Source organism: Panulirus ornatus, chromosome 22 (genome assembly GCF_036320965.1).
Source record: "Panulirus ornatus isolate Po-2019 chromosome 22, ASM3632096v1, whole genome shotgun sequence".
In the NCBI taxonomy this organism is placed as follows: Eukaryota; Metazoa; Arthropoda; class Malacostraca; order Decapoda; family Palinuridae; genus Panulirus; species Panulirus ornatus.
In genome coordinates, this window is record NC_092245.1 from 20,218,156 (window position 1) to 20,240,817 (window position 22,662).

The 22,662-nt window shown below is 46.3% G+C and overlaps 1 protein-coding gene across 1 annotated transcript in view; it reads left to right on the plus strand.

Annotated features, from left to right (window-relative positions):
• The window catches only part of LOC139756618 (zwei Ig domain protein zig-8-like), a 111,056-nt gene that overhangs the window by 82,758 nt on the left and 5,636 nt on the right, over positions 1-22,662 (plus strand). Inside the window, exons 2-3 of the mRNA XM_071676273.1 lie at positions 21,165-21,552; positions 22,341-22,551. Of these exons, the coding sequence (XP_071532374.1) occupies positions 22,374-22,551 (178 nt within the window). The 5' untranslated portion in view covers positions 21,165-21,552; positions 22,341-22,373. The remainder of the gene's footprint in view (positions 1-21,164; positions 21,553-22,340; positions 22,552-22,662) is intronic.

Below are 22,662 nucleotides of genomic sequence, written 5' to 3' on the forward strand. Positions count from 1 at the left end.
TTTTGCTCAGGGTTAACTGTATCTATTTTCCATTCTCGTGTTGGATAACTAAGATAGATATGGTCCACTTATCTTTCTTAAGATCTTCACAGATACTAAATGTGATGCAAGTTTTTCGAAAGATATCTATTAAGATAACAGCTGAGACTGATAACTTCCCTTCTCACTATGTTATACTTACAGCTTCCCCCTCTAGCAGTATGTTACACTGACAACCCTATCCTCCCCAGAATGTTATACTGACAGCAGTCCTCCCACCCTCAGTATCTCATAGTGACTACACTCACGAACAGCTCTCCTCCTCCTCAGTATTATATACTGACACCTCTCACCTCCCCTGCTCAGTGTCTCCCTCCTCCTCCTCCTCCTCCTCAGTATTGTATACTGACACCTCTCACCTCCCCTGCTCAGTGTCTCCCTCCTCCTCCTCCTCCTCAGTATTGTATACTGACACCTCTCACCTCCCCTGCTCAGTGTCTCCCTCCTCCTCCTCCTCCTCCTCAGTATTGTATACTGACACCTCTCACCTCCCTTGCTCAGTGTTTCCCTCCTCCTCCTCCTCCTCCTCAGTATTGTATACTGACACCTCTCACCTCCCCTTCTCAGTGACTCCCTCCTCCTCCTCCTCCTCAGTATTGTATACTGACACCTCTTAACTCCACTGCTCAGTGTCTCCCTCCTCCTCCTCAGTATTATATACTGACACCTCTCACCTCCCAGGTACCTTACACTCTCCCCTCTCCACCGGAGTATCTTATCCTGACCTTCCTAGGGGACTAGCGACACCCACGTCTGACTGACTCTTTAATGTCAGTGACCTTTTGGTAGATCGTGACTACCTTCCTTCACCATTACCACCACCTCCATAGCCAGTACCTGAGACTAGCCGAGTCGGGGAGAACCACATCTGAAGCAGCGATACAGCTTTGCCGTAATGATACATTCCTCCAAGAACAAGCAATACATCTTCAGTGTCTACGAAGCACCACGTCACTTTATGATAACACACGACGACCGGTTATCTCTGGGTCATCCTGGTTCTCCCAGCACCGAGGACGAAAACAACGAATGAGAAAATGGGTCGAGAACATTGGCCTCGCAAACTAAGGCAGGAGTGTTGAGTGCCAAGACGAGGTGAGAAGACAGCTTTGTGAGGAAGGTAGAGAGAGAGAGACAGACTGTGATTCTTGCTTATCTGTTGGTCAATATACCTATATATATCTTTTCTTTTATATCATTCGCCATTTCCCGCATTAGCGAGGTAGCGTTAAGAACAGAGGACTGGGTCTCTGAGGGAATATCCTCACCTGGCCCTCTTCTCTGTTCTTTCTTTTGGAAAACAAAAATATGAGAGGGGAGGATTTCCATCCCCCTGCTCCCATATATATATATATATATATATATATATATATATATATATATATATATATATATATATATATATACACGATGACAAGAACACTGTCTGTGTATAAAATATGCATGGAAAAAAGCACAGAAGCAAGGAAAGACCATTTGCGAGGTCTTTCGTATATTAGATCTTCAGACAAAGACTTCGTCTGAAGATGCAATATACAAAAGATTTTGCAAATTGTCTTCCCTTGATCCCATGTCTTATATATATATATATATATATATATATATATATATATATATATATATATATATATATATATATATATATATATATATATATATATATTTATACTTTTTTATTATACTTTGTCGCTGTCTCCCGCGTTTGCGAGGTAGCGCAAGGAAACAGACGAAAGAAATGGCCCAACCCCCCCCATACACATGTATATACATACGTCCACACACGCAAATATACATACTTACACAGCTTTCCATAGCTTACCCCAGACGCTTCACATGCCTTGATTCAATCCACTGACAGCACGTCAACCCCGGTATACCACATCGCTCCAATTCACTCTATTCCTTGCCCTCCTTTCACCCTCCTGCATGTTCAGGCCCCGATCACACAAAATCTTTTTCACTCCATCTTTCCACCTCCAATTTGGTCTCCCTCTTCTCCTTGTTCCCTCCACCTCCGACACATATATCCTCTTGGTCAATCTTTCCTCACTCATCCTCTCCATGTGCCCAAACCACTTCAAAACACCCTCTTCTGCTCTCTCAACCACGCCCTTTTTATTTCCACACATCTCTCTTACCCTTACGTTACTCACTCGATCAAACCACCTCACACCACACATTGTCCTCAAACATCTCATTTCCAGCACATCCATCCTCCTGCGGAAAACTCTATCCATAGCCCACGCCTCGCAACCATACAACATTGTTGGAACCACTATTCCTTCAAACATACCCATTTTTGCTTTCCGAGATAATGTTCTCGACTTCCACACGTTGTTCAAGGCCCCCAGAATTTTCGCCCCCTCCCCCACCCTATGATCCACTTCCGCTTCCATGGTTCCATCCGCTGCCAGATCCACTCCCAGATATCTAAAACACTTCACTTCCTCCAGTTTTTCTCCATTCAAACTCACCTCCCAATTGACTTGACCCTCAACCCTACTGTACCTAATTACCTTGCTCTTATTCACATTTACTCTTAACTTTCTTCTTCCACACACTTTACCAAACTCAGTCACCAGCTTCTGCAGTTTCTCACATGAATCAACCACCAGCGCTGTATCATCAGCGAACAACAACTGACTCACTTCCCAAGCTCTCTCATCCCCAACAGACTTCATACTTGCCCCTCTTTCCAAAACTCTTGCATTTACCTCCCTAACAACCCCATCCATAAACAAATTAAACAACCATGGAGACATCACACACCCCTGCCGCAAACCTACATTCACTGAGAACCAATCACTTTCCTCTCTTCCTACACGTACACATGCCTTACATCCTCGATAAAAACTTTTCACTGCTTCTAACAACTTTCCTCCCACACCATATATTCTTAATACCTTCCACAGAGCATCTCTATCAACTCTATCATATGCCTTCTCCAGATCCATAAATGCTACATACAAATCCATTTGCTTTTCTAAGTATTTCTCACATGCATTCTTCAAAGCAAACACCTGATCCACACATCCTCTACCACTTCTGAAACCACACTGCTCTTCCCCAATCTGATGCTCTGTACATGCCTTCACCCTCTCAATCAATACCCTCCCATATAATTTACCAGGAATACTCAACAAACTTATACCTCTGTAATTTGAGCACTCACTCTTATCCCCTTTGCCTTTGTACAATGGCACTATGCACGCATTCCGCCAATCCTCAGGCACCTCACCATGAGTCATACATACATTAAATAACCTTACCAACCAGTCAACAATAGAGTCACCCCCTTTTTTAATATATATATATATATATATATATATATATATATATATATATATATATATATATATATATATATATATATATATATCTTTTTTTTTTTCTTTATTTCTCTTTCAAACTATCCGCCATTTCCCGCGTTAGCAAGGTAGCGTTAAGAACAGAGGACTGGGTCTCTGAGGGAATATCCTCACCTGGCCCCCTTCTCTGTTCCTTCAAATTTCAGTGCTAAGAAGACACTCCTCACACTTGTGTGTAGCGTCTGCATTCGTGGTTCCATCATTGGACATACTCCCTTTCTCTCCAACCCAAACACTGCAAGAGGACTTCCACTCATTTTTCTCTATGAAGTTTCTTGCTTAATCATTTACGCTGACCAGTTGGTTGCTGCTTCTTGCATCTTCCAGTGACCTGTTTACTGCCGACCTGTGTCAGATTGGTTAAGAAACTTCAAAGCTGTGGTCAAGTCTCCCACATTCTTCACTCTTCCATGTTGAGCAAGTTTATTGCCTCAAACCTAACTTCTCGCTGCGACACGGTTGTTTAATTTCAGATGCCATCTCTGTCGCACTCTTCTAGACCTTCTCTCTCAAATCTTTATATATTTCTTTTGAGTCTTGGAACCAAACATAAACTCCACACTCTCCTCTAGGTCTGATATGAATTGTAGATTGTTTAATGAACATTTCCTTATCCATATACTTGAATGTGACTCGAGAAATAAGCAAAGGAATGTAAGCTTCAGAGGCAATTGTTCTGTCGCAGAGTTCTGGTGAGGGACATTGCACAAATCCCATATAAAGTAATGCAAAAAGGAATGCAAAGAACAACAGACCAATGTGTCCTTCCGAGGCTCCTGGAGATAAAAGAGATCAGAATCATAGGCACGAGTGTCATGAGAGCAAAGACAGGAGACATACCTATAAAATTTACATGTAACTAAGGAAGCGCAAAATATTGTCATTCTTCGACCTGAAAGAAAGACTTTATATAGCTTATTCTTAAGCGTATGTAGGGTGCTCATCGTAAGGTACTGTGGTAAATCATTCACTGTGTTAACAATCCTATTGAAGAAAAAGTCCTTTGCCTTAAGTAAAACGTCTACTCATGAGTTTTTGTCCATTGCTAAGGGTGAAGTCAGACCAATCTAGCTAGAAGAAAATGCCCAGACCGAGTTTTATCGAGACATTTGATGATTTTGAATACCTGTGTCGAAAGACATTTTCTACCTTCTCTTTTCATAGAAGTAAGTTGGTATCGTCTGGTCGACTCTCATAATAGTTGCTTCTCAGTACGGAAATAACCTTAGCAGTTCGCTTCTGTGTTCTCTCTGTTCTGTCTGCCTCTCCTTATGTAAGGTGGCCAAAACCAAATATAAATATACAAGGTAGAGACGCACCAATGAAGCCCGACCTCCAAATCCTTGAATTTCGTTCACCTTTTTACTGCTTCTTAAAACTGCAAACTTGGCTTTAGGTGTCACTGGAGATTATTACACCTAAGTCTCTCACCTCATATACATTTTTTGCAGGTCAACAGAATTCGTTCCGTAACTTGCCTTTGCGCTCTGATCGCCGCTACTTTGGAAGACTTTGCAAGAAAGCATTTGACACCTGCGAACCAAGTCTATTATTCGGTCTATGTTAGCTAGCAGCTGTAGGCATTCAGGATCTTTATTTCCCCAGCTTCGTATCGTCTGCAAACTTTGATATCTTGAGAGGTCGTCTAATCATCCATGTTATCATTATGGATGCGAATGTGAACGAGTTCTCAAATGGATCCGCTAGGGCGCACGCCCGTCATGACATCCAACCATTATGAAGTCTGGCTATCAATCACGACTCTTTGTTTACGGCCCGTCAGTTCAATGACAACCTCACCCACCAACGTATACAACCCATCTACAACATGTGGCTAATAATCTTTGGCTACCGGACTTTATGAAATGGTCTGTGACGGGACGCGGTGAAGGTCAAGGTTGTGTGATCCAGGGCTGGGGCCCGCCACCACTCACCCCTGCACGCACCTCTCAGTTTCCAGTAATATAACTGGTTTTAAAACTGGTTTGAAGTATTTACATGATTCGATTATGTAACATCTGTAGACACAAGGCGTACGGAGAGTGTACAGGAAAGCTGATAATCTACATGTCTATATGTAAATCTCTATGACATTAATGACGCACCTCTCAACTTCCAGTAATGTAACTGGTTTCAAAACTAGTTTGAAGTATTTACATAATTCGATTATGTCAAGCATCGTAGCATCTGTGAACACAAGTCGTAGGGAGAGTGTACATGAATGCTCACAATCTACATGTTCATATGTAGATCTCTATGAATTAATGTGTTTAGACACACACATGACTATAACAAAAACTGCTCCAGAGTTGTCACTTCGCGGAAGACGACAGGTGTGTACAGCGGCAGGTGTGTGTAGGTCGCGTTCAACACTGTGTTGAAGAAACAAAGTTACCACCGGGTGGGACTCTGAACACAAATTGCCGACCAGCCAGTTAATTGAGCGGACGCTCACGAAAGGCAGTGTTTAGCGCGTCTTTCGTGTGAGGAGGAACTCCGCGTAGGGAGGAGGGAGTGAGGGAGGCAGGCAGGGTCTTTCGTGTGAGGAGGAACTCCGTGCAGGGAGGAGGGAGTGAGGGAGGCAGGCAGGGTCTTTCGTGTGAGGAGGAACTCCGTGTAGGGAGGAGGGAGTGAGGGAGGCAGGCAGGGTCTTTCGTGTGAGGAGGAACTCCGTGTAGGGAGGAGGGAGTGAGGGAGGCAGGCAGGGAGACATGGGAGAGGGAGAGAGAGACTAATACAGACGAGCACCCACGACGAGATGTTACCAGATGAGAAAAGGGTCATCGCATGAGAGAGAGAGAGAGAGAGAGAGAGAGAGAGAGAGAGAGAGAGAGAGAGAGAGAGAGAGAGAGAGAGAGAGAGAGAGAGAGAGAGAGAGAGAGAGAGAGAGAGAGAACAGGAGGAGGAGGAGAAAAGGGTCATCGCATGAGAGAGAGAGAGAGAGAGAGAGAGAGAGAGAGAGAGAGAGAGAGAGAGAGAGAGAGAGAGAGAGAGAGAGAGAGAGAGAGAGAGACTGCCTCATTCTGACACATTCCTGCCAGTCTTGACCAGGCACCATCAAGAGGCTGGACCATCAGGAACCACCACCAGCCAACCATCGCCCCGGTATTGCTCGCCTCGTTAGCGTACCTCATCTGGCCGCTCGTTCCCTCCACCGCCTCGCGCGCGCGAGAGCGCGCGTGTGTGTGTGTGTGTGTGTGTGTGTGTGTGTGTGTGTGGGATGGGGAGATGGGGTGGGAGGTGGCCATGTTCCCTGGTGGCCCACAGACGAGCTACTTCGCCGTTATAACCGTACTGGTGTTCCACTGACGCATGTACAGTACAGTACTGTCCACACAAACCAAATGTCCCTGACGAAATTTAGGATCCGGGGCGACATTTCCTCCAATAGCAGCGGGATCAGAGGAGCGAGCAACTGTGCCCATTACGTGTGAAAAGTTAAATAACATGTGATTTCGTCCCCCTTCAAAATTTCATCGGGGTTTCATGGCTCACTGAGGGGTGAGAGCAGAGAGGATGTAGCTTAACTGTGTGTTGGACAGTGTCGCTTAATCTCTGTGTCTACCTGTGGTTTTATTTGTTTTTTGTCTCTTTAATTCTGTGTGTGTGTGTGAGTGTGTGTGTGTGTGTGTGTGTGTGTGTGTGTGTGTGTGTGTGTGTGTGTGTGTGTGTGTGTGTGTGTGTGTTACGAAGGGAAACTTTTACATTCGTGTTGCCCCGTTTCTAAACCTTTTATATATATGTATACCATATCTTAACCCTTATGTGTGTGCGTACACACACACATACACTCAAAGAAACAGAAGTGGACAAACAGACAGACAGACACAGGGATTAAGCAATACACACACACACACACACACACACACACACACACACACACACACACACACACACACACACACATGACAACACATTATCAACACAATAAATTCTCTATGCTCTCATCAGTCAGTGTATCATAATCCCTCATGGAGATTTGAAGTGACAGTATTACATGCTATTCAACTACTTTTTTTCTCTGTATGTGTAATGGACACCATTGCCAACTCTTCTGTTGGCAAATGCCACATAGGATCAAAGATGACGCCAGTACATTTGCTGGTGTGAGGGTGGGGTGGGGTCAGTTCTGCACATGTCCATTGTTACCATGTTGGCAGATGCGTGACAACAGTCGTCATCATGCTAGCTGGTGCGTGACAAGTGTTTCATGATGGCGATAGGTGCCTGACAACAGATGTCATAATGTTGGTAGGTGCCCAAAGGCAGTGTCCATAATGTTGGCAGGGGTCTGACGACAGCCCCAGTCATGCTAGTAGGTGCCTGACAACAGTCTACGCGATGTTGGTAGGTGCCTGACGGCAGTCTTCGTAGTGTTGTTAGGTTGTTGGTACCAACACTGGGTGGGTGAGTAGGCTCCTGAGGTCTGTTGCTGAAGGGGCAAGGAGCAGTAGCGTTGAACATGGGGCCTGGGAATGAGGGGAACAAGGAGCAGTAGCGTTGAACATGGGGCCTGGGAATGACGAAAAGAGGACCATAGCAGAAGCGACTAAAACAACACAAAACTACACACACACACACACACACACACACACACACACACACACACACACACACACAGTTTGGAAATAAACTGTTGACACCCCCCACGCCACAGAGACGACCTCCTCCCTCCCTCCCATCTCTGCTCCTCCGCCACGGACCACCGTGTGTTACCACAATGGACTTGTTCTCATCCGAGTTCGTACAGACAGAGCTAAGGTCAGTTCTGTGCCCACCACTGTGAGTGTATCATGAACCATCCACGAACATGTGCGCAGCTACGAAAGTGAACAGCTTAGGTTTACTGGTAGTTCGCTGTGTGGTACATCAACTACTGTGTTAATGTATCTATTCATCGCTTAATGTAATGTTCACTCAAGTTCATAATGTATAAACCATACTGTATTCTGTATTTGTCCCCGTATATCTGCTGCCCAGTGTATAAACCATACTGTATTCTGTATAGATCCTGTATATCTGGCGCCCATTGTATAAACCAAACTGTATTCTGTTACGTCTCTGTATATCTGCCGCCCATTGTATAAACCATACTGTATTCTGTGTACGTCCTGTATATCTGCTGCCACGCGTAAAAACCATACTGCATTCTGTATACGTCCCTGTATATCTGCTTCCCATTGCATAAACCATACTGTATTCTGTATACATCCTGTATATCTGCTGCCCATGTTATAAACCATACTGTATTCTGTATACGTCCCTGTATATCTGCCGTCTCTTCTATCGAGATGTACCTCAACCATATGTTTATCCACAGTGTGGAAATATTCCAGCTCACTCTAACCTTAAGCTCTTGTATGATCAGTTAACCATTAACTAACATGACCTCCCACACCTGTTATGTCTGTCATACCTCAACTATGACCTCCTACATCTGTAATATCTGTAATACCTCAACTGTGTAGATATATATCATGTATATCTATTCATCTATCTATCAGACAAATGATACGAAGAGTAAGTAACACATGGGGGGGAAACGAAAGGAGCCGTGGTGTGAGAGAGAGAGAGAGAGAGAGAGAGAGAGAGAGAGAGAGAGAGAGAGAGAGAGAGAGAGAGAGAGAGAGAGAGAGAGAGAGAGAGAGAGAGAGAGAGAGAGAGAGAACAGGAGGAGGAGGAGGGCATGCCACAGATCAGCGAGCAGCAACATCATTAGCAGCAAGTGCAGCTTGGAGTCTGCCGGGTTCCCTGACGAGGGGATGATGCTGTGGTCAACACTCCACCGCCATTGGGACGATGGGAGGTGGGCTGCAGCCACAGCGGCTCGCGGGAGGTGAGGCCCAGGCAAGAGGGAGGGAGGCATGACAGCACAGGGATGAGAGAGCGGGAGGAGAATGGTGAGTGTTAGGGAGGGAGGGTGAAGGAAGAGGTACGAGTAAGACACTGAAGCGGAATAGTGGATAAAATGTGAGCGGGGAGAGAGAGAGAGAGAGAGAGAGAGAGAGAGAGAGAGAGAGAGAGAGAGAGAGAGAGAGAGAGAGAGAGAGAGAGAGAGAGAGAGAGAGAAAGAGAGAGAGAGAGAGAGAGAGAGAGAGAGAGAGAGAGAGAGAGAGAGAGAGAGAGAGAGAGAGAGAGAGAGAGAGAGAGGGGGCATTAAATCCAGACTAATGGAGCACCAGGGTTCACGATAAGGAAGAATTAGCAGGATCTATCGCTGTGTTCCCTGGCTGGTGGTGTAGTGGCGGTGTTGGGGGGGACCCAAGCCTCGCCTCGCCTCACCCCTCCACACCAGATGAGAATTATCTCCCCCACGAACCTATAATTCACCTTCTCCTCGGATCATGGAAATTTAAGCCAGTGTCTCTTTCTTATCTGGGCCTCCGGGATGTCCTCCCTTCCTTCCTTCCTTCCTTCTTCCTCCTCCTCCTCCTCTTCCGCTTCCCCGCCTCCTGCATCGTCGCTACCCCTGTCTCCACATCCACACTCCTAGCCAGTCGCCTCCTCCTCAGCGCTCCTCCACCATCCTCAGAAGGCACCTCACCTTTACTGATGAATGGTTGGCATTTCAACCATTAGGGATGGATGGGCGGTGCGAGCCGCGCATTTAACCTATTAGCAACGGGTGGTCGGGAAAAAGTTCAAAAATGCTACGCATTAGTGGCGAGTGGGTGGCAAGGGCCGCACGCGCGCCGCCCGTTCGTGACTCGCGGGTGTCGGGCTCCATACATGCCACACTTCCGTGTCGTCTGAGTAGCTCCCTTCGCCAGCTGCCGGTGATGTGCACGGGTTCGACGCCTCATCTTCACCAGAGCCATTATCCAGCGCTGTACAGCCCCGACCTAACAACGTGCTTCGGTAGTGAGGTCTGTGTGAGTGTGAGTGTGAGGGCGCCCACAGCCACGGCCCATCAGAGCCAAGTGGCGAACTGCAGATAAGGAGAAAACGCTTCCTCGAGCAGTCCTCATCAAGAACCAGAGGGCGAGGTTTACTACCCCTCGCACCTCGTGAGGGATCAGGAGGGTTAATGCCTCTCCCCGAGGCATGAGGCACCCTTGCCCTCCCACTGCCACCAAGGCAAAGCCACTGCAGTTTATACGTTTATATTTTTCCACTGGCGGAAACCCCTCGACTATATACAGTGCGACCAGGCAGCACACCACTGGGTGATGTCGACGACACCGTAGGGAATCTATAAACTCGATTGCTGGAGACTCGACCAATAAAGGCTGAACTGGTGATGCTTCGAGCGGTAAAGAGTCATCAAGTGAATCATCGAGTAAAGCCTGAACTAATGAAACACTGACTATCAGGATATCATTGTGAAGCCTCGACCCATGAGACGCTGAACCGGTAAAAGATTGGACCAGCGAAACACTAAATTAGTAAACATTCGACCCCTGAAACACTAAAACAGCATATATTCGACCCCTGAGACACTAAACCAGTAAACTTTCGACCCCTGAAACACTAAACCACCATATATTCGACCCTTAAACACTAAACCAGTAAATATTCGACCCCTGAAACACTAAACCAGCATATATTCGACCCCTGAGACACTAAACCAGTAAATATTCGACCCCTGAAACACTAAACCAGCATATATTCGACCCCTGAAACACTAAACCAGTAAAGATTCGACTCGTGAAAGCACCCGACATATCATAAACAGAACACATTACTTTTTACATAACAAAAGTTCAGATCACAGAGAATGTCTCCATTGAGGCATTCGATGAAATGGGATATAAAATAACCCAGCTGAAGATAAAAGTAAGGAGAGAAGAGGGAAAAATTAAAATCCAAACTTTGCTGGCTGTATTTTAATGACGACTACTTTTATGTTGGGAATTGTTTAGACTGTAATACTCTGTCATCTCTAACTAAAAGAGAGAGAGAGAGAGAGAGAGAGAGAGAGAGAGAGAGAGAGAGAGAGAGAGAGAGAGAGAGAGAGAGAGAGAGAGAGAGAGAGAGAGAGAGAATGTCCTAATCTGTATTCGGATATCTGATGAAACATTTGCATATTACTTTTTATATCCGTATTATGATAAACTCTAATAAAAAATTTACAATGTGACTTACAAATATATTTGAACACGTTCCGAAGCGAAAGCAGCAGCAGTAGGAGAAGCAGGTGTATTAGTGTAGAATTGAATTAACGTAAACTACATTTTTCTCTTTTATTTTTTATCTTTTTTTTTCAACGAGGAATAATGAATTTTGTGTTTCATTCTCGTGTCTCCTAGATATAAAAGAGATAATGGCAGAACGCTGTGTGTGTGTGTGTGTGTGTGTGTGTGTGTGTGTGTGTGTGTGTGTGTGTGTGTGTGTGTGTGTGAGCCAGGGACCCCCAGCAGTCCCAGTGTGGTTTACTCCAAGCAGGAAGTTAGCCCAAATGGTCCAACGTCAAGTCAGCTAGAAAAAAAAGAAAAAAGAGAGAAAAAATGAAGTTTGTATTCTACATATACTTCCTTTGGCTTTTGTGTTTCTCTCTGTTCCCTTCCATTGATTTCTCTTCTCCTCTCTGTTCCCTTCCATTGGTTTCTCTCCTCCTCTCTGTTCCCTTCCATTGGTTTCTCCCCTCTCTGTTCCCTTCCATTGGTTTTTCTGCTCATCTCTGTTCCCTTCTATTGGTTTCTCTCCTCCTCTCTGTTCCTTTCCATTGGTTTCTCTCCTCTCTGTTCCCTTCCATTGGTTTCTCTCCTCCTCTCTGTTCCCTTCCATTGGTTTCTCTCCTCCTCTCTGCTCCCTTTCATTGGTTTCTCTCCTCCTCTCTGCTCCCTTCCATTGGTTTCTCTCCTCGTCTCTGTTCCCTTCCATTGGTTTCTCTCCTCCGCTCTGTTCCCTTCCATCGGTTCCTCTGCTCCTCTCTGTCCCCCTAATGTATAATCTCCATTCCATTCGTTCCCTTACGGTTGTCGTAAATGGAGCGATGTCCTCCTCTTACCCAGACGACAATGGTGTCCTTCAGGGTCCTGTCTTGTCGCCTTCTCTCTTTCTTCTCTTTATTTCTTATCTTTCTTTCGCCTTTAACCCAGTGGCTCACAACTGTTTTCTGTTAGTGTACACCCTCACTGTAAGGTATCACCTACCCCATTTTCAGTGGTGACCTTTTTTTCCATCTATTACTACAGATTTATTTTGCATTTCTAAATTGGAAAAATCTTGCCAAAAAATGATGCAGCTTTGGGACAAACTGTATATATGCCAAAATGGTATATTGCCCAGTGGCAATATACCATTAGCTCGCCGAAATATATCTCCCGTACCCTCTTAATGAGGCTACACGTAGTGCCCTGGGGATGGTCGATGAACCCTAGGTTAGAAACCGATGATTTAACTCTATTCACTCGTTCATTTTCTTACACTGAATATATATATATATATATATATATATATATATATATATATATATATATATATATATATATATATATATATATATATATATATATATATATATATATTCCTATAAGTCCACGGGGAAAATGAAACACGAAAAGTTCCCAAGTGCACTTTCGTGTAAAAATCACATCATCAGGGGAGACACAAGAGAGAAATATAAAAGTCAGTTGATATACATCGAAGAGACGAAGCTAGGACGCCATTTGGTAAACATGTGATTGTACAATCACATGTTTACCAAACTCGATTCTAAGCCACCATCTCGCAATGGAAATCAGTAACGTTAACAATTTCAACAGGATATAAGTGACATATCTCCTTGTACATCTCTCGTTTCCTGTTAGATTTCAAGACACTACAGCTCATCTCTGCGATGATATGATTATACTCAGCATAGCTATATACTCCCCAACTCTCTCATTGGAAACTTCATTTGTCGAACACCACAAAAATCCTTCTCAAGAGCTGAAGTTGTTCTATGGATGTTGTTGTATTTATATTCCTTGTGAGTAGCGGTCTACAAAGGTCCCATTCACCCTCGTATAAAGTGCCGCTCGTATATACGATATGGCCTCTCTCTCACCTCTCGCTGAGACCGAGTGGAATTCGAAGCCTTCTGTCTATCATATCCTCCAGCGATCACCTCCCCACAATCATCTCTGATTCCATCGCGATGATGGTTCACTCCATCTTATTGACGGGTATCATTTCAGTCATGGCCCTTGGGAGATGTCTGTTCGTGTATAATCTGCACTCGCAGCAGACGACTGGCCACTGCTTCCAACAGTTTCGGTGTAGAGAGTAGGAGCACGAGGATTGATCGTTATGATACGACTATCATTTCTTGTGGAAGGGAAGCTGCTAAATTCTCTTCCTTTCTTTTTTTTTTCCAGTCCTTCCTTCTTCCTAGAACTCTTCCATCTATAAAGACTGGCTCTGCAACCACCCGTGAGGCTCCGACGAATTCCTGCTATATATTTTTCCTTTCCAATCCTCTCACTCCAGATGACCAAGACTGGGTGAGGCTTTTGCCCGTGCCATGTCAGCCAGTGTGACGCAAAAAAAAGGAGGAAGAAGCGTTGAATGATAAGAGATCCGAGTCTTCTATCGTATTGCATATCCTTATATGAAAGCATTTCGGACGACAGCAAGGAGGCAGCCCAGACGCTTTATATACGTTCGGGTTCATCCTATTGCAACACATCCACTCACTTACCCACCCACCCACACACACACACACACCCACACACACACACACACAAGGAAGGCCATATTCACAAATGCCTTTCCTTTATTTCCATCGGTGAAGTGTTTTTCTCCCCTGAATTTCTCCGGTGATGTATTTGTTGACCTTTCCTGTGCCGCTTTGAGGTAAATTTTCGCCGCAATTTTCTTTCCAGTCGGTGGGTTCCAAGGATGATTGCTCCTTGAAGGTCGGGCAGAATTATTGAGCAGGACCCCCCCTGCATCAGACAGTGCCTACGTCCGGGCACTCTGAACATGGATTTGCGTCTTTAATGCAGAAGCTAATGGCACTATGTGATCTCCAGTTTACCATAAGCCTTTGGTTGATTTGTATCGTAATTTGCAGGCGTCTTTGCACATGGTTCCTTGAGAATTTAACTGTTTTGCTCTGCAGTGCTGCAGTAATGTTGCTGCCAGCAACATCGATGTATCTATTATGTATATTCATCTGGGCACGGGTGTGTCTGCTGGTGCTCGAGCTTAGACGTTTTAGTGGGTCGGAAATGTACTTCCTCCTCTTTTTGAGGATCTTCCTCCGCTCGGAGGACCTTCCTCCCCTTCTAAGGATTATTCTTTTAGTCTAAAGAGCATCAACTCTCCCTTAGGATAGGGAAGTCTCACGGGTCTTCTAGGGGAGGCACCAGCCGGGAGGCAGCTCATTCTCCGTCCATGGCTTTCTTAGAGCAGACAGTATACTCATGATGGTCATAATTCTCATGAGTGTTATCCACTGATAATAAACGTAGTTACCATAGTTTAACCATTTGGACTACCTGCTGGCTAGAGGGTCATTGAATGGTAGGGGGATTTTCCTTTGGGTTCATCCTACTTTGTGTTGTTGACGTTACAATTGGAATCCAGTACGGTGTGAGGCCCTCAGGAACTGGGCACTAGGTCGTGTGGTGTCGAGAAGCACTTGCTTCATATGGTCTACTGAGGCATTACGAGTGAGGCATTCATCGTGCACTTACTGATGACTCTTCTGGTGAGAGAGAAGGAGGAATGGCAAAGAGGTTATAGACGTCTTGAGCTACTATTGAAATCGAAGGATTATAATAGGACTGAGTGAAGCTTCAGCATTATCCACACTTCTGGAGAGTGGTAGACCAGGAGAGGGAATGGGTACACTCATCTCTGGCGCTTGGTCGGGTTGCTCTCCTGTCTCGTTGCTGGTAGAACGAAGCTCAGGTCTGGCGTGGAGATGAGGCATGATGTGTCGGTAACCCTCTGTCACGGGACGAAGGCTGCAAGACGTCGACGTGACGGATGTGTCATCTGGACAGCGAAAGTCAACTTCAGAGATGACTGATATCTGTCACAGTGTCTGCTGCATAAAATCAGACGATGTCCCGAAGTAACTATACGTCAGACGTTAGACCTACGTGTGTGTGTGTGCGAAACATTGATAGATGTCCAACGGTGGCTTTATCTTCCTCTAGCTGGATTATGGCTTCCTGGCCGACAATATGGATTTGCAGCTGACTTTGTGTTGGCCAATGGTTCACTTTTTGGGTCCTTCGTTGGCTTAATGGGCATACGTCCATGACTGACACTATGGGCCTGTACCTCGCTTTAAGGGTTGTGGCTGGCTTTATGGGACCGTAACTCACTTCGTGGGTCCATAGCCCTCTTTGTGGGCTTAGAGCTCACAGCAAGTTGCTGGTTTTATGGGCCCGTGATTGGCTTTATGAGTGAGTGGCTGCCTTCAGAAGTGTTAGTCCTGCTCATACAGTCATTTCTGCAAGATGGCAGTGAGTGAATGTGGTCCAGGAGACACTCAAACAACCTTCGGGCGTTGTATATAGTTTCTTCAAGAAGGGTGTTGTTGGGAATGGAAAGGTGCGTGTGCCTGGAAGCCGTGCCAACGGTATATTTCGGTCTGGAGCATCAACGCATCACCCTCCACCACCACCTCCCTACTGAAGGCTATGTAAGCCAAACCTTGAGGTTTGGAATATCAGTTCCCTCCTATCCCTACTGGAGACTGGCCTAACGGTACCTTGTGGCCTGGAAACAAAAGCGGGGGTACCGTCACGCCCTCTTGCATGCCATCAACACTCTCGCTGGAGGTTTTCCCCAACGGCACTTCGAAGTCTGGAACCAAAAGGTGGTCTTCGCGTCTGCTTCCATGGACAACCTCCCTCGCCTTTACTTCTCTACTGGGAGACTATTCAACGGCACTTCGAAGTCTGGAACCAAAAGATGGTCTTCACGTCTTCTTCCATGAACAACCCCCTCGCCTTCTCTTCTCTACCGGGAGACCATTCAACGGCACTTCGAAGTCTGGAACCAAGAGGTAAAGTGGTCTTCACGTCTGCTTCCATGAACAACCCCTTCGCCCTTACTTCTCTACCGGGAGACTATTCAACGGCACTTCGAAGTCTGGAACCAAAAGGTGGTCTTCGCGTCTGCTTCCATGGACAACCTCCCTCGCCTTTACTTCTCTACTGGGAGACTATTCAACGGCACTTCGAAGTCTGGAACCAAAAGGTAAAGTGGTCTTCGCGTCTGCTTCCATGGACAACCCCCCTCGCCTTTACTTCTCTACTGGGAGACCATTCAACGGCACTTCGAAGTCTGGAACCAAGAGGTAAAGTGGTCTTCACGTCTGCTTCCATGAACAACCCCTTCGCCCTTACTTCTCTACCGGGAGACTATTCAACGGCACTTCGAAGTCTGGAACCAAAAGGTGAAGTGGTCTTCGCGTCTGCTTCCATGAACAACCCCCTCTCCCTCCCTTCTCTACTGGAAGACTATTCAACGGCACCTCGAAGTCTGGAACCAGACGTGAAAAATACCGTCCCCTCAGAGTCCACCAACGTATTTTCCCTCTCCATTCAGACACATTCCCGCCATCATTCCCTCGCCTGTCTGTGTCAAGTTGGTGAAATTACCCATTATCTCTTTTTTTTTCTCTCTCTCACTCCTTTCTTTTTTTTTTCCCTTCTTCACATAACGCCATTATCATTAAATCTCTTCTTTTCAATTCGTTCACTGGGAAAGATTAGCCTTGTAGCCGTTATTAGTCGTGTCAGTCGATGAGCTAATGATTTTTCAATAGGTATCCGCCTCTGTCACGGCATTAGGAATTGTAATTCAATTATCCGTTCATTTTGCAGCACGGGAGAATACATTGTATAAAAAAAGATGCATCGAGACATGACTGAGGTTCAGTGTGTGTGTGTGTGTGTGTGTGTGTGTGTGTGTGTGTGTGTGTGTGTGTGTTCGTTTAGATCTCTAAAAGACTCACTCGCTGGTCGTGGTGTTCCTGACTGATCAATTGAACTGTGGTGTCCTAAGATCTCAGGTTCAGACCTCGATCAAAATGCTTTTGAGGAAATTCTTGGATGATCACTCTTTTCCTGTCTTCAGTGATCGGTGGGAGAGAGAGAGAGAGAGAGAGAGAGAGAGAGAGAGAGAGAGAGAGAGAGAGAGAGAGAGAGAGAGAGAGAGAGAGAGAGAGAGAGAGAGAGAGAGAGAGAGAGAGAGAGAGAGAGAGAGAGAGAGAGAGAGAGAGAGAGAGAGAGAGAGAGAGAAAACAGGCGTATCGTCAGCTTGGCACACTCAGGTAATTCTTATGCTTAATACTGCTCCTAATCATGATCCAAATGCAATGCCTAAACACACATAGGCCAGCCCAAGTCCTATTCTTGATCCTCTTCCTAATCACAGTCTGAACGCCTTTTTTTTCCTAATCACACACACACACACACACACACACACACACACACACCAAATCCAATTCCCGATTATTTCCCTAATCACACAGCGCAAACCCAATTCCTGATTACATTCGTAATGACACAGTCCCAAATCCTACTTCCATTTCTTTCCCCTCATCAAAAGAGTTCAAATCCTCTTACTTTCACTAGCGTCTCTCTCTCTCTCTCTCATCAGCAGCACACACACACCTTCACCACACTCAACACGATGTCTCTTAAACCTCCCGCCTCGCCTCACGCTCCTTCCCACATCTCACGTTCATAGTATCTTTATACGAGAGATAACATACAACTCTTTTTCTTTCCTCTTTCTCTGGCGCTACAAGATAATGGCCATAGCAGACGACTGTCTTCCCGGACACAGAACAATCATTGTATACTCCCCGTCGTCACCTCTACGACACGAGTGGTGTAGGTTTCTCCTGAAGGCGATGATGTCGCCTCGACCACAGGGCTATCGAGGGCTGTGACGACCATCACACGGCGTACCCACCCAAGGTTTTCAGTCGCTACCCAACCGGTGGAAATGATTTATAGCGCACGGTTGCTCACTCCTCTCCAGTGGTTGGTGTAAGAACATACATCTCTCGTCTGGTGGTTTTTCTTGTCACTTCTGAATTTCTGACTAATATCAAGATCCAACCCTGCCAGAGAGAGAGGGATATCCACCCACGAAGATTGCCTCTAAAAGATCTGTCCCCCAGAGGGGCTGTCCTCAGTGAACTGCTGTCAGTGGATTGCCCCAAAGGATTGTCCACAGAGATCTGTACCCAGAGGACTGCCACTGGAAGGCTACCTTCCCTTAGACACACGCCCGGGACCTTTGATCGTTCATGGGAAGCCACGACGATAGATTTCTGGACTGTACTGGATTAGAGAATGTATCATGTCTCTGTGAAGAGTGGCTTTAACTTTTATACTTTTCACGATGGAGTGTTCTTTTACTTCATATATATATATATATATATATATATATATATATATATATATATATATATATATATATATATAAATCCCTGGGGGTAAGGGAGAAAGAATACTTCCCACGTATTCCCTGCGTGTCGTTGAAGGCGACTAAAAGGGGAGGGAGCGGGGAGCTGGAAATCCTCCCCTCTTTTTTTTTTTTTTTTTGATTTTCCAAAAGAAGGAACAGAGAAGGGGGCCAGGTGAGGATATTTCCTCAGAGGCCCAGTCCTCTGTTCTTAACGCTACCTTGCTAATGCGGGAAATGGCGAATAGTTTGAAAGAGAAGAAAGAAAATATATATATATTTATATACGCTAGCCTAAGCTAGGTGTTTACTTGATCACCTAACCTCGAGGGGAGGATGAACAGTTGAGTAGACTGTGGACCGACTGCCGCAACCAGGAATCGAACCAATACGCTTCCGACCCTGAACTGCCCGTGCATGCGTCGTGGCCAGTATCCCCCACACCACGGAGGCCCATAACGTCATCAATCATTCAGTAAACAACAAAGCGGGTGATTCCGAGGCTAATAATCCCACAATCTATCCCACTGGAGCTTCTAGCGAAGACCTATTACACAAGAGGGGTAAGCTGGCACACGAGAGTCACTGTAAGGGAGGAGCTTATTGCCTTTACTGCAGGAGGAGACGACGGCTTACTGCAGGAGGAGGCAACGTACGACCTCGGGTGAGTAAAGATGACTTTTGCACCATCGCGGGGGAAAGGTGCGAATGAACGCCAGAGTGTGAGAGGAGGAAATCAGCGCTATCAGGGGAATTGTTGCTCTCTGAGAAGGAAGGTAATCTCATGTAGGCAAGAAAAGACCTTGTCCTGAGGGAGGGGAACTTGTGTTACTGCGAGAAACAACAGAATTGTAGTGTTGGTGGAGGAGAGAAAATGTTGTTGTGCTGTTTGAGAAGGGACCTGACCTGCTGGGGGGAGGAAGCGTTCTCTGTTGAGCCTCGTGAGGTGAGATGAGACTTCTAGTTCAAGGGTCACACTCATCGTGCTCAAGGGTCACAACGTCGTGCTCAAGGGTCACATTCGTCCTCCTCAAGGGTCGCACTCGACGTGCTCAAGAGTCGCCCCGTCGTGCTCAAGGGTCGTACTCGTCTAGTTCAAGGGTCACACTCGTCGCGCTCAGGGGTCACAACGTCGTGCTCAAGGGTCGCACTCCTCGTGTTCAAGGGTCACATTCGTCCTCCTCAAGGGTCGCACTCGACGTGCTCAAGGGTTGCACCATCCTGCTCTAGGGTCGCACTCATCGTGTTCAAGGGCCGCACTCGTCGTGTTCAAGGGTCGCACCATCCCGCCCAAGGGTCGTATTCGTCCTGCACAAGAGCTTAAGGATGCAAGTCCACAGTGATGATAGAGTGGAGTGCAGTTCCCGGATGCAAAGTCTTTAATCTGTTTGAAATTAGTCGTCTTCTCACGAGCGCGAGACCCAACCTGGCCTCTGGACAAACGCAGGTGAATCATAACCTCAGTCGAAAGAGAAATATGCAATCTCTTTCCCCTGCAGGAGACGACCAGACTCGCACCACATCCACCATTTCCTCCTGACCTTGTGACCTTCACCGAGGTCCTAACTACGTGACCTTGACCTCTTGCGCCAATCTCCAAAACCTTCCTCGGTAAATCTATACACCCCAAAGATGTTTCTGCTTTTGATATTGACCCGAAAGTGTCAAGCCAAAAGCCATTTTCACTGTATCCCTGACGCCTTAGGCCTTTTTTTTTTCCCCAACCTAACCTTTATGGGTCAGGTCAATGACCCCGAAAATGAGAAAAGATGCGTTGGGTAAGACTACTACATAGGGTTAAGTCAGATGTATCTTCACTATGTCTCTGGTACAGAGTGATGAATATTGAGAAAAGATTGATAAAGGAAAAGATTTTCACAAATATAATTGAGAATAGAAGTAAACAGAAAGACAAAAATGATATTTTTTCCTGATTCTGAGTGAAACATAATGAGAACAAATGTTGATAAGAGACGATATATCCCTCAGCCCCCACAGACAGCTTAACAGACGCAACAAACAATTCATATAGATGTTATGATACCAAAATTGTACGTATGACATATGCTTGTGTATAAGCCTCTCATTTCTCTCACCGGTCGCCAGCCACACGGTCAATATTCCAATCAATATTCCAGATTTCTTGTACTTCCTCCAGCGCCTTCTCTCTTCTCTTCCTGAAGCTGTTGATGAGCCTCAAGTAAACTCATCATAGGACGTCTTGTTTGACGTCCTCCTTCGTGACTCGCTCAGATACTTCTTGGTCTATCGCGTGTCTTCCATCCTTTGTACCGTACGAGTAGACGGTCAGTCCATCAAGAGTGAGGCTATACACAGAGTACTGGCTGACTACGATCTATTGAGTGGTTATATTTTCTATTCTCCTTGCAGGAGTTACCGTGGTAGCCCCGCCGGCGCTGAAGACTCTCAACTCGCCCACCGCCCTACACCCACTTCAGGAGCAGAAATCGACCTGGCGGGCAGACGAGAGCGGCAGCAGCAGTATCGGCGGCAGCAGCAGCAGCAGCAGCAGCGGTAGTAGTAGCAGTAGAAGGAGCGGCAACCCAAACATCCAGAAGGAAGGGGCCACAGCGACAGCAGCAGCAGCCCCGTGGAGCCCATCAAGCCCCTGCTTGACCTGAGCCTCGGGGACACGAGCGGTTCCCTGACGGTGCCGCTCCACCCGGTTTTCGACGAGGCGACGCCCCGTAATGTGTCGGGCCTCACGGGCAGCACCGCCTACCTCCACTGCCTCGTCCACAACCTGGGCAACAAGAGCGTGAGTACCGCTGGTGTCGTGTTGGTAACAGCCGGAGGGGATCACACATTTGATATACCTTTGGCTTCTTTGTCCTGCCGAGGTAATGCTTTCTTCGGTGAAGTTCATAGCAGTGCATCTTGCAGTGAAGACAGTGAATTAAATGCATTATAGGTCAACCCAACTCTCTACTAATCTTTACGTTAGGTTTAATGGATTAATTAGCCATCACAATGTAATTCCCTCTTTAGTGGTGATGGTAGACCCATAGTTATATTTCCACGGTGGTACGGTTATATTAATTACATGCAAACAGTATGATGCAAACAATGATTAGAAATGACAAAGAACCTTTCATGCCTAGAGCCAGCTGACACTCAGTTACCCTGCACCCCAACCTGACCATACAAGCATACATTGCTACTATATGACCAATGCGTCCCGTCCAGTGGACGTGGATCAGACAGACCCTCACTATGTGTCCTGCTCCTGTCCCAACATCATCCCTCTGTCTCACGCTGGTCTCTCACTGTGAACAGGTGTCGTGGATCAGACAGACCCTCACAATGTGTCCTACTCCTGTCCCAACATCATGCCTCTGTCTCACGCTGGTCTCTCAATGTGAACAGGTGTCGTGGATCAGACAGACCCTCACAATGTGTCCTGCTCCTGTCCCAACATCATGCCTCTGTCTCACGCTGGTCTCTCACTGTGAACAGGTGTCGTGGATCAGACAGACCCTCACTATGTGTCCTACTCCTGTCCCAACATCATGCCTCTGTCTCACGCTGGTCTCTCACTGTGAACAGGTGTCGTGGATCAGACAGAGGGACCTGCACATCATGACGGTGGGCCGCTACACCTACACCACAGATCAGCGCTACCAGGTGATCCACTCGCCGGGATCCAAGGACTGGATCCTCAAGATCAAGTACGCACAGGTGCGGGACTCTGGCAACTACGAGTGCCAGGTGTCCACCAAACCCGTCAGATCCTACGTCGTCCGTCTGAATGTTTTCGGTGAGTACCGCCAACGTCACTTGTTGATGACCTACGGCTCGAGCTTAACCTCGGTGAACAACAGGTCCTCCTCAGCTTCATGTATGATGGCAGACGTCTTTGTCTAAGGGG